Source organism: Kogia breviceps, chromosome 19, assembly GCF_026419965.1.
Source record: "Kogia breviceps isolate mKogBre1 chromosome 19, mKogBre1 haplotype 1, whole genome shotgun sequence".
NCBI classification, from domain to species: Eukaryota; Metazoa; Chordata; class Mammalia; order Artiodactyla; family Physeteridae; genus Kogia; species Kogia breviceps.
Genome location: NC_081328.1, coordinates 41,613,256 through 41,626,511, shown reverse-complemented (window position 1 = coordinate 41,626,511; position 13,256 = coordinate 41,613,256). Strand labels below are relative to the sequence as shown.

General features: G+C 35.6%; 1 protein-coding gene across 2 annotated transcripts in view; it reads left to right on the top strand.

The window, feature by feature from the left end:
- NSF (N-ethylmaleimide sensitive factor, vesicle fusing ATPase) overlaps window positions 1-13,256 on the top strand; it is a 156,918-nt gene that overhangs the window by 91,524 nt on the left and 52,138 nt on the right. For both annotated transcript variants that reach the window (XM_059048767.2, XM_067020629.1), the window contains exons 10-12: window positions 9,335-9,500; window positions 10,582-10,656; window positions 10,844-11,031. In XM_059048767.2, the coding sequence (XP_058904750.1) occupies window positions 9,335-9,500; window positions 10,582-10,656; window positions 10,844-11,031 (429 nt within the window). The remainder of the gene's footprint in view (window positions 1-9,334; window positions 9,501-10,581; window positions 10,657-10,843; window positions 11,032-13,256) is intronic.

Here is a 13,256-nt window from a genome sequence, read left to right as displayed (position 1 = left end):
ATTCTCTCTGACAAATTACACTGAGTACAAATGTCTCAAACTAGAGAAGATGTTTGCAACCCATATAATCCACAAAAAATTGGTATTCTTCTATAATAAATTCTCTGTAATTCCTGTACAATAAGTAAGAAAAAGAAACACCACAATTTTTTTTTTAAAAACTGGCAAAGGATATGAATAGGCAGTTTCTCAGAGGAAGAACCCAACTGATGACAAGCAGATGAAACAATGCTCAGGAAAATGCATAATAAAAGAGAAATCACCTTATAAACAACCTGATAAAATTTACAAAGGCTAATAATGCCAGAAGTTGATCAGGTTATGGAGAAACAGGGCTTCATATACATTACTAGTCGTAGTATAAATTAGAAAAATAGTGAGTAATATCGTGCAGATTAATTTGACATCTTACAAAAATGAAGATGCACAAACCTCATGACCCATGAGTTCTACTTCAAGACAGCTACTGTAGAGAAACACTCTTGCACTTGTGCACCAAATGACATGTACCAGAATGTTGATTGCCGTACTATATGCAATGGGGGGAAAACTAGAAACATCTTGATTCTTCTCAGTAGGAAATGGAATATCATCTTAGACATTAAAATAACAGATTTACATGGATCAATATGCATAACACCCAGAAACATAATATCTATTTTTTTAATCTAGTAAGCTTTATTAAATCTAATTTATTCTGTCATTTCCTACTTTTTCTTATTTTTGTTGATGGTAAAAATAAATTTTAAACATTGCCTTTATAACAACCCTTCTACTGCTTCAAATCTACTTGTTGGGTGCTTAATCATTTCACTTTTACATAAGGTGGTTTTCTCCCCTGCTTCCCTTTATCCCATTAAGTTCTTATTCATATTCAGATCTCTAGCCATCTCAGCTCCATTGCATCCTGTTATATTATTGCAAGTCCAATAACTGATCTCAACTCTTCAGACAGTCCCAGAACCAATTCGATTTTACAATTCGTTCCTAATACTACAATATTTTTTGTTTCAGATATCTTTTTAGCTGTCAGAATACCAAGAAAAATAGTCATTACCATTTACTATCTGGGTTGAAAGAACTTCTCTTTAAAAATTGTTTTTAAGTTGATTACAGATCACTTACAAACAAAAATAAAAGGAAGTAGAGACTATTAAAATATTTAATAGAGCTTAAATATAGCAAACCAAATTTTTATTCCATATTTTCCTGGGTTTAAAGATATCTACTGATTGATCGATAGATATATACCCAAAATGCGCAGGAGCCTCTGTATGTAACTAACTGTTCATCAGTTGTCATGCGTGAACTTGTACACTGATTCTAAATTTCAAATACATCTCTAATAGATTATAGCGTATCATTACTTCTTCTTCTACTTGCGTCGTCAAGACAATACTTGAAGAGTTTTTTAAAAAATCCTTGGCTTATAATTTTGTTGAAGAGGGGATGGACACCAGGCACTCTGTAATTGCAAAATATTTTAATTTATAGATTTGTATACACCTTTTAGAATGGCCAATCTAAGTTTTTTAAAGTATCATTTTAACTTTATTTAATTATGGCTGCATTGGGTCTTCGTTGCTGCACGTGGGCTTTCTCTAGTTGTGGCGAGCACGGGCTACTTTTCCTTGCAGTGCGCGGGCTTCTCATTGCAGTGGCTTCTCTTGTTGCGAATCCTGGGCTATAGGCTCGTGGGCTTCAGTGGTTGTGGCTCGCGGGCTCTAGAGTGCAGGCTGAGTAGTTGCAGCGCATGGGCTTAGTTGCTCCGCAACATGTGAGATCTTCCTGGACCAGGGCTTGAACCGTGTCCCCTGCATTGTCAGGCAGATTCTTAACCACTGTGCCACCAGGAAAGTCCCCCAATCCAATTTTTAAATGTCTACGTCATCTATTTCTTCTTGTTATCTCTCTAATACCTGCCTTCAGTATATGCCTACTAGAAACCATGTCAAGAAAATTCTGATACACAGATGAAAGACGAGATGAAAGAACATGGTCATGTGTCCCTTTAGAAAAAAATGAGATGGCCTAGCTGATCAAAAAAATATTGCACAATGAAGACTTTCTGTTGAATAAGTAACTGGATGAAAATGTTGTATTTTCATTTTGTCCTTAGAAATATATTATTCAGGGCTTCCCTTGTGGTGCAGTGGTTAAGAATCCTCCTGCCAATGCAGTGGACACAGTTTCGAGCCCTGGTCCGGGAAGATCCCCCATGCCGCGGAGCAACTAAGCCCGTGCGCCACAACTACTGAGCCTGTGCTCTAGAGCCCTCGAGCCACAGCTACTGAAGCCTATGTGCCACAACTATGAGCCTACACTCTAGAGCCCACGAGCCACAACTACTGAAGCCCACGAGCCTATTGCCCAGGCTTCACAACAAGAGAAGCCACCGCAATGAGAAGCCCGCGCACCACAACGAAGAGTAGCCCCTGCTCACCGCAACTAGAGAAAGCCTGTGCACAACAATGAAGACCCAAAGCAGCCAAAAATAAATAAATAAATCTATTAAAAAAGAAATACTCAGTCATCCTTGAGTTTGAGAAAATCTATGTAGGATACCATTATCTGAAGGCACAGAGTCTGAGATTTTACTTAATAATGATCCATTTCACCATCTTCTTTTGTGTCTCAGGTGCTATCTCACTCTTTGTGTTCATCTTTGGATTCATCTAATAATTATGAAATATTTTCCTCTGTTGATTTTCTTTTCTTTGCCAAGGAAGGCCAAGTAACAAAAACAAACAAACAAAAATCTGAATTCTCAACTGTGTTCAGTTAAAGCTAAAATCAGGCAACAAAGATGGTGGATGATGTCTAGACTTCTTTTATACCTTCTTGAGAGAAGATGCAATACTTTGGGCAACACAATGAAAAAGCTAGAAGTTGATGTCATTGTGATACTTATTTCACTATTGCATCATCCTTCAGAGCAATTCCATCCATTTATTTTCTTGTTATTTTAATCTTTTTCAGTACAGTTAGGAATAATTGATGAGTAATGATGACATAATTTCTAGAATTTTGAAATACCATTATATATCTTAGATTTATAAAAAGATCCAGTGGACCCATACAGTAATTGCAAGATAGAATGAGGTTTTTTTCTCTTTTTAAAAATATATATTTTCCGTTTTGTTCCTGTGGAATGCTTCTAGAAAAAACGTAGTCATGAGATATCAATCTTTATAAATAGTTAAAACTGCTTAACAATGAAAATTAAAAACTGAAATTGTTTTTCAAGTGGACCCTAATGTTATACTGAGGATTAAACATTAGGTGCAGGTGAGAAGCATTTCATAAAATCTGTTGTGATAGTTTCCACATGGCTGCATAGGTATCTTTGGTGCTGTTTTTAAACTTGCAGACAGTTTAAGCATGACACTATTAATGTCATAATAAAACTGAGTTGGCAGAGAATTTCTAGGTAGATATTAATCATAGCCAGCTTTTTCTGATATACTTTTCTCAATCCGTACATCCAGAAAGGCTTGGTATATTCGGTTAATGACCCCATGGAGAGTATATATGTGTTACATAATAAAGAAAAGCATCACCTCTGTGATTCTGGACAGTCCAGGCTGACAAAGATGAACACTTGCATATAGGTCAAACTAGCTAAATATAGAACAGCCATTTTCCAAGGCTGTTGCCAGGGGCTCAACAGCATCAGCTCTGTTTCTATGGGGGAAGACTCTGCAAATGATAAGAACAGAGCTAGAAGTCAGTGAGTTGAAGAGAATTGCATTGTGGAACTTTAAACTCTTTGGTAAAGGGTTTATTGATAATTCAGCTATATTAATCTGTGAATATTAATCTTGACATCTTCCTTACCTGATTCCTAATTTATTGCAGTAAGAACTTGCCTTTATTTAAGTAACACACCTGTAGAAATTGATGTTATCATACTCAGTAGGTTGGCGGAAGGGACCTGATGACAAGTCATAAGATTAGCAAGGTTCTGAAAAGGTCAGAATTGTACTGAATTATGTTTAGGGAAGATTGCTCCTGTGATCATTAAATCAAGCACAGTGTCCTCATTGTCTCTGGCTTCCCTTCCACATAGATAATTTTTGAGGTTGGACTGAGAAGGAAGTCATGATTCCAGTGGTAACATAAGGCACAGTGATAGCAAAATTCATACATTATAACAGCTTTTTGTTTTATGCTGTATTGACAGACAACTTTGAATAAAAATGTTTTCTAAAAATAATGTAGAATCTTACAGCTTTTTAGTCACAAACAGGAGTGTCCTAGTTTTTCTTTGAAGACAGCAAGCATTAATGCTCTACTATATAGAAGTGTTTGGCAAAGCTAAGGGTGTAGTTCCAATTCTTCATTCTCTGTCTTCTCTATAGATGGAAAGGTGAATAGTTTTTGGTGTTGAAATTTTTTTAAGCAACAAGCTATCACTTATCATCAGACATCTGTTCAATAAATATGACAATAATTGAGAAATAAAGGTAATTCTTCCAGATTTTAATTTAGTTTTAAAACAATTGTGGAAAGAGAAAAGTTTGTAAGTTATGTTCAGGAAAAAATATAATGAAACTTAGTTAAATTTTGGAAACCTTGATGAACACGTAAGGTATCATCTTGCATAAGAATGCATTAAAGAATGAATAATACTCCAAATAATAATAGAATGTAAGTGTTATAAGATACTGTATCTGTTTTTTGTTTATTATTATGAAGTAGAACTAACTTTTCTGGTGTACCATTTTATAGATTTTAACATGTGTATAGTTTCATGTAACCATCACCAAAATCTACATGCAGAACATTTACATCACCCCCCAAAATTCTCTCATGCTATCCCTTTGCTAATAACTCTTGGTAACTACTGATCTGTTTTCCATCCCTATACTTTTGTCTTTTCGAGTGTCATATAAATGGGATCATAGTATGTAACTATGACTGGTTTCTTCTTTTTGAGACTGGCTTCTTTCACTCATCATATTGCCTTTGAGATTCAAACAAGTTGTCGCATGTATCAAACATCCGTTTTTACTGTTGAGTAGTATTCCATCTTACGGATGTACCATAGTTTGTTTATTCACTCACCCACTAGAGTGCATTTGGGTTGGTTCTAGTTTGGGGCAGTTATGAGTAGAGCTGCTATAAACCAAGGAGTGGAATTGCTTGATCATACAGTGTTTTATCTGTTTTTCCTTTTTTAAAATATATATTCAGATGTGTTTTAGATCCAATCCAATTTCCTTCAGGTCATTTTTAGAACTGTTTTTCTTCCTACTTCTGATGTAACATTTCATCTTTTATCTTTGTCATGTTTGCTTGATAGTTTTGCCTTTGGGTTGCCTTTATTAGAGTCATCTTCTGGTATTGTAGCCCAGAATCTGTCTTGCTTTTATATGCCTCCAGCTTAATTATATGATTCATCTTCTTACAGAATCTAGTTCGCTACTATACTCTTCTTTACCATTTGTAGATGGCTTTCAGATCTATCTTTCTCACCTGTTTTGTTCAGTTTATACCTTATTCTCTGGAGAACATTTCTAATTAGATGTCCTGTTAATTCTTTAATCTTCTTATGGTAGAAACTTAAAAAAAATTTTTTTCCCTTCTATCTTTTCCTTTCTACAGCTTTCTTATCATAACTACAAGATAATTTCTTACCTTTGCTGTTACTTCCCCTTCTACTTGCAGGCAGTAACCAAACCTAGGACTTTGCTTTTTAGTCTTCACTACTCCCATCACCAAATCTCTTTTACAGATTCTGTTTACCTCATTTACATACCATTGTTTCTCACTGACCTTCCAACTACGTATTTCTCCATTTTCATCCTAAAGTCAGGATTAACATCATCTTACATAAAGAGCATTCTGCTTTTGCAAGTGTGTGTGTGTGTGTGTGTGTGTTTGTGTGTGTGAGAGAGAGAGAGAGAGAGAGAGAGAGAGACTTTCAATAGAAAGGCCTGCTCCGTGTTGTGATAGTACTATAACTTTTGTTTCTCACGTTAGGTAAATTTTATTATCCCTTTTATAGGGCCTGGATTGCCTCTTAGCCATTTGCTCAAGTGGCCCTGCATGCTTCTAAATTCTTATCTGTTAGGCCCTCTCTTTCTCCTTGTACATGTCTTTGTTCAGGAATAATTTCTCATACCCCAAAACAAGTATACCTGTGATTTAGGAGGACACAAAGTTGTATTTGTAGGTAATATGATTGTCTACTTAGAAAATTCAAAAGAATCAACTAAAAAAACTTAGATGTTAGAAGAAAGTTAAGTAGACAGATATAAAATAAATATACAAAAATTAATATTTTTTCATATATACTGTTTTTGAAATATAATGTAAAAATCCCATGCACAACTGCAACCAAAAAACATAAATAGTTAGGAATGTTATGAATGAATTAATATGACAAAAAGTACAAAACTTTGTTGGGAGATGTAAAAGACTTGAATAATTGGAGAGACATATTCTTAAGAACTGAATATGCTATAAAGATATTAGTACTTCCTAAACTAATTTAGAGATTGAATCTAATTCCAATCAAAGCTTGGCTTTTTTGTTTATTTTTTACTTTTTTTGTTTGTTTTTCATTGGAGAAAGTTGTTTTTGCTCTAGTAGAATGATTCTAATAATCATCAGGAAGTAAACGTGGTTGAAAGTAGCCAAGACAGTTATAAAAAAGAAGAATGTGTGGAGGGTAAGAGCTTGCCCAAACTACTGCTGTAGTCCATAGTATAGGCTGGAAATAGTCTAGCATATATAAAAATATAAAGTCTGATAGAAATGACATCTCAATTGATGAAGAAAAGGTTATTTGGTCAACAATATTGGATCAGTTAATTAACTCTTTGAAGAATTACTTGGATTCTTACTTCACTTGTACCATATATAAAAATAAAATTCCAGATAGACTAAAGAATTACATGTAAAGTTAAAATTTACAAGAGAAGAAAATGTAGGTGACTACCAATGTCTGTAATGGGAGAGGATTTTAAGGATAAAAGTAATGGAAAACATCATAAAAACAAAAATTGATAATGTTGGCTGTTTAAATAGTAAAAATACATTTTTTAAAACCCTTCCATTTATCAAAAATATACCATAAGTAAAATTAAAAGACAAATAGAAAACTGGGATAAAACATTTATAACAAATATAATAATACCCTTGATATATAAGTAATTTTTATAAATCAATAAAAATTATTAAATCCCAACAGAAAAATGTACAGAGGACATGAACAAATAATAAGAGAAAAATTATCAATGGTAAAAAAAAATGATTTTAAAAAGAGCTAGCCTTGTGAATAATTAGACAAATGCCAATTAAAAATGATTGAAAAATACCATTATTCATCCATCAAGTTGATAACTACTTTTAAAAATTTCTAGTATTCATTACTTTCGAGGATATACCAAGATAGTCACTGTCATGTACAGTGGTAGGATTGTTACAAAATGATAAAAACCTTTCTAGAAAAATATTTGAAAGCCTATTTCAAGAGCATTAAAATACTCAAAACACCTTTTAACATAACAATTTGCCTTCATGAAATAATTGTACATATTGTCAAAGATTTAAGTATAAAAATGTTCATTGTAACAACTTCTTGATACTAAAAACTTAGAAATTATTAAATATATGACAGTAAAGAATTAATGTGGAGTAGGGGAATTAAATTGTGAAACCAGTCATATGATGAAATATTATGGAGCCATTAAAAATTAGAGTGTATAGCTGTATTTATAGACATGGGAAAGAGCTTAAGGTAATATCTGGGCCGAGAAAAAGAGATATAAACTTTTTGTGTAGTACCAAATTAATAATATCAGTTATTTCTAGCTAGTTGAATTTTGGATGATTGAGATTTCTTTACATCTTTTGGTATTTTTTCCAGGTTTTCTATAGCGATCATGTATTTTGCAATTAGAACCCAAAATAACAATTTTAAATTGTTTTTTAAAAACAGTTAATATTCAAGAGAATGCAAGATGCAGTGAGTTTCCAATTTTTAATTAAAATAAAATTAAAGCAGAAATAAATCTGTATTAAAGCATTTATCTTTAAGCAATATAATATAGTTTATTTTTAACTTATTTCTATTTGTTTTATAACTTTTTCTCAGTTAACATCTAATACTTTCATAATAAAATTTTTAAGTCTATTTAAAAAATAAAATGATATCCTTGCCAGAGTTTTAGTGAATACCAACCATACCTAATCTTGAATCTCATTATGCCCATCATTTATACCATCCGTATGTTGTCATATTTAGGTTATGTTCATTTTCACCTGTTTTGTTTTGCTAATCCCTAATGATTTTTGTTAAAAAAAAAAAATCTCTGCAATGCACTTCCCCCTTTGGTTCCTAACAAGAGACTTACTTACTTAAATATAAATTGCTAGAAGATCCATGTTAACTTAACCTAGTGAATTATTGGCATTTAAAAGTATTTGCATCTATTAAAAGTTCAAAATATATAAACTGATTTCTTTTAATGATAACTCTATATCTGACAAAGTAAAACAAATCACTATGTAGAAGAAACAGCATCTGCTTGACCATGTTCTTTTTATTTTATTATTTTTATTTTATTTTATTTTTTTGCGGTACGCGGGCCTCTCACTGTTGTGGCCTCTCCCGTTGCGGAGCGCAGGCTCAGCGGCCATGGCTCACGGGCCCAGCCGCTCCGCAGCATGCAGGATCTTCCCGGACCGGAGCACGAACCCGTGTCCCCTGCATCGGCAGGCGGACTCTCAACCACTGCACCACCAGGGAAGCCCGACCATGTTCTTTTTATAAACTTTGTCTCTGTTCTCACTTTACTGTTCAGAAGAAGCAATCTGTTTTCATATGATATAACTGAAAATGAATCAAGTTCAGTATCTTCTCCCATTTGGCCCAATTCCCAGTCCACCTCTGTGTGGAGTTACTCTTCAGCTATATAGTATGACAAATATTAAACTTACTGCTTTGGGGGCTATCCTCTCACCAAAACTCAAGGAAAATGGGAGGGAGCTGCCGTTCATTGACTTAAGAAATGCTTGACAGTTCTTTCAAAGAGTGAGATAAGAAATGTGTGTGAATGAATAGTTAGTTATGATGGACTGTTCACTTTCATCAGTATATAATGTGTGTTTTCACTTAATGTCTATTAAATATGAGGTTCTGGAATGCCTTTTCACTTTGCAGAATTCTGAGACTGCAGTTCCAACACCTTTGAGAGGGCAGCAATCATGATTATACTGGCTACATTTATTAGTCAAAAGGCGAGAAAGCTTTGTTTTGCTTTTTTGATTAGTTTGTTTAATAATATATTCAAATTATGACCTTTAATGTAATTTCTTTTACTAGCTTGGTGCTAACAGTGGTTTGCACATCATCATCTTTGATGAAATTGATGCCATCTGCAAACAGAGAGGGAGCATGGCTGGTAGCACAGGAGTTCATGACACTGTCGTCAACCAGTTGCTGTCCAAAATTGATGGGGTAGAACAACTAAACAACATCTTAGTCATTGGTATGTTTGCTTGGTTTAAAAAAAAAGTACTGTGATTTCAAAAACATTAGATACATAGATTCTGAATTCAGATTTGTGTAGCTTGTAATTATACTATTTTGCCAGTGTTTCCAAATTAGAATCAAGTGATATTGACGAATTTCACTATTTTAATGTCTAGCCTTAATAGGACAAATGAAAACTGGGTTTTAGTGACTCATGGCTTTTTTTTTAAAATAAAAATCCTCACTTTTTTTAAAATTTATTTTTGGCTGCGTCGGGTCTTAGTCATGGCACATGGGATCTTTCGTTGCGGCACGCGGGCTCTTCGTTGCAGCACATGGGCTTCTCTCTAGTTGTGGTATGTGGGCTTAGTTGCCCTGTGGCATGTGGGATCTTAGTTCCCCGACCAGGGATCAAACCCACATCCCCTGCATTGGAAGGCGGATTCTTAACCACTGGACCACCAGGGGAGTCCCAACTCATGGCTTTAAACTTATAGTTAACAGGTGAAAAAAGCTGCACAATGTAATGCAGTGGTTTTCAAACTGGGTCCTATAGGCCTCCAGGAGTCCTCAGAGGTACTTCAGGGTCTGTGCGGCCCGGGTTTGAGCTTCAGATCATGCATCCCTATTATAACTTATCTTTTTAACTGCTTTGTGTACTGAAGTTCTTCTTAAGATGACTTTGAAAACAAAACAAAACAAAAATTTTGCCGATTATGAAGGTTGAAAACCATTGGCCTACAAAAAAGAGAAGGGATGTTGGGGACAGACAGATCATGTTCACATTGCCCCTCTCTCACTTTGACAGTTTACTTACCCACCTAAAATTTTCTTTTTAAATATTTGAAGCTTTCATTACATTTATATTCCACTGGCCTGTACGGTAGTGAAATACTAAAGCAAAGTCCCCAGTTATTTTCATTAGGTCGAGAACAAATGATATTTTTGAAAATGACTGCTTTTCTATTTGACTTTTATAAAATGTCCTCTTAGCTTGTCAGGGAAATTGCTATTCTTACACATACTGAAGGGACATTTTATCTTATTTTTGAATTGTGATCATTTGTGTGTTGTTTTGTTTTAACAACTGTGCTCAGGAATGACCAACAGACCAGATCTCATAGATGAGGCTCTCCTTCGACCTGGAAGACTGGAAGTTAAAATGGAGATAGGTAAATAGATCTGTCACTGATTGGGGGACGGGGGAGTATAATTAGAGTTCATTAGCAGGAGCAAAGTCATATAACTTAATATTTGTTAGAAAAGTTGTGTATCAGAAGCAGGTATTTACACGCTTGAGTACCTATAAGAAAAACATTAAGATGATAATAATGTCTATTTTATTTTCAATTTTATCAGGCTTACCAGATGAGAAAGGCCGACTCCAGATCCTTCACATCCACACAGCAAGGATGAGAGGGCATCAGTTGCTCTCTGCTGATGTAGACATAAAAGAACTGGCCGTAGAGACCAAGAACTTCAGCGGTGCTGAGCTCGAGGGTCTGGTGCGAGCAGCGCAGTCCACTGCTATGAACAGACACATAAAGGTCAGTAAAATCAACTACCATATTAGGAGTCTGCAGCCCTGTAAATGCCATGCCAGTATTCTTTCTCTTTCCTTTCAAGCATACTAAGGACTAGGGTAATACTGACTTTTGATGGAGAATAGACATGGTAAAAGGTATAGGAATTAATTGTCAACTGCTAAATCTTCTGAGTAGTTGGAAAAAAGATAATGGTAGCATCTGCCCCACGGTAACCACTGACCCATTTACCTTAGGTTGCCACCATTTGATACAGACACGTGCAGATGAAAATTTTGAAGAATTTTTTAAAAATTTGTGCCATGTTGACTTGTAACATGACATAGAAAGTTGGATTTTCTACATGCTAGAATCACGGGGGCTGCTTCATTAAGTAAATATATTGAATACCTGCCATTTTCAAGGTATTAAGCGGGAGACACAAAGATAATAGAGCACGACCTTTTCCCACAAGGAGTAGAGAGTCAGGGAAATGGATATGTTTGCAAATTAATACAGTAATGTTATTGATACTTTGGTAGAAATACAAAGGATACTTTCATTTTGGTAAATAAAATTTGATAAAGTGCATTTGGTCCTTTACCATTGCTTCTCTTCAGGTTTTACTTATCACCTGTAGTTAGATGACTCCCAGATTTATGTCTCATCTCTTGAAAGTATCTTTCTCCCACTTTCAGATTTATACCAAATACCTCTACCTGGATGTGTTATCAGGTCTCAAATTTAATATTCCAAAACCAAATACACTTTTTTATTGTTGTTTTTTTACTACTTTCCTTCCTGCTCCTACTTCCCTGTTTATCCCAATTTCCCAAGCTTAAAACTCCAAGATTATCTTTGATTTCTACCACTCTGTTGTATCCTACATCAAGTTATTTGCCAAATTTTGTTAGTTCTATCTTGGCAGTATTTTTCAGTTCTCATTGCCACCACCTGTCTTCTGTTTGATTAACCTTCCTGTTTCACACCATTCTATTCTTCAGAAACTTTCAGTGACTCACCATGATCTACAGAACAAAGTACAGAAGTCTTAGTCTGGTCTTTAAGGTCCTCTTAGATCTGATCCTAAATTGGCCTTTCCTGATGTGTTCCCAGTTATTCTCCATACACTTTATAAATTTATTTATTTATTTATTTTTGGCTGCATTGAGTCTTCATTGCTGCACACGGGCTTTCTCTAGTTGCAGCGAGCAGGGACTCTCTGTTGCGGTGCGCAGGCTTCTCATTACGGTGGCCTCTCGTTGCGGAGCACAGGCTCTAGGCTCATGGGCTTCAGTAGTTGTGGCGCACGGGCTTAGCCGCTCCACAGCATGTGGGATCTTCCCAGACCAGGGCTCGAACCCGTGTCCCCTGCATTGGCAGGTGCACTCTCAACCACTGCACCACCAGGGAAGCCCTCCATACACTTTAGCCAAACTAAAATATTGAATATTTACCAGTCATCAGATAGTAATGTATTTTTCTACTTGTCTGCTGTTACCTCTTTGTTTTTTCTTTTTTTTTTCTTCACTGAGAACCTTTACTCTCTGTGTTTACTTATCTTTTCAATACCTGGCTCATGTACCACCACTTTCTTCAAACTATTTCTCATTCTCCCTTTCAAGAATGTTGTGTTCTGTTCCTTCTTGAACTAGTAGTGTATCAGAAATTCCCTGGCGGTCTAGTAGTTAGGACTTGGAGGTTTCACCGCGGTGGCCCAGGTTCAATCACTGGTGGGGAAACTAAGATCCTGCAAGCCACACAGTAGGGCCAAAAAAGAAAAAGAAATAGTAATGCATCATTTACAATACCTTCTGTTGACTTTCAATCAGTGGATTTATCTAGCCTAGTGTGTGTCAGACACTGTACTAGGGGTTAATGCTCCAATTGCCTACCCTTGAGCAGCTCACAGTCTAATCCTCCACATGCAGTAATAGAAAGTACATATGGGGTAAGGAAGTGAAAAGGTGTCAGGTGTGGTCAGCTTGTCGGGTGAGAGGAGCCTTCACAGAGGAATTTCTGGGTGGATATGTTTCCTGATGGAGTCAGGCATTTTAGGTAGAAAGAACAAATATGCAAAGGAACAGAGACACACAAACAGCATGGTGTGTTAGAGTAATTCAGTATTGCTGCAGCATAAAAGGTAGGGAAGGGGAGGTAGAGAGAGACGTGGGGGATAAGTCAGGAGGCTAAAGCAGGGGATGGAGCACAAAGAGCCTTTTATACTGTGCTAAGAAGTATGGACTTCT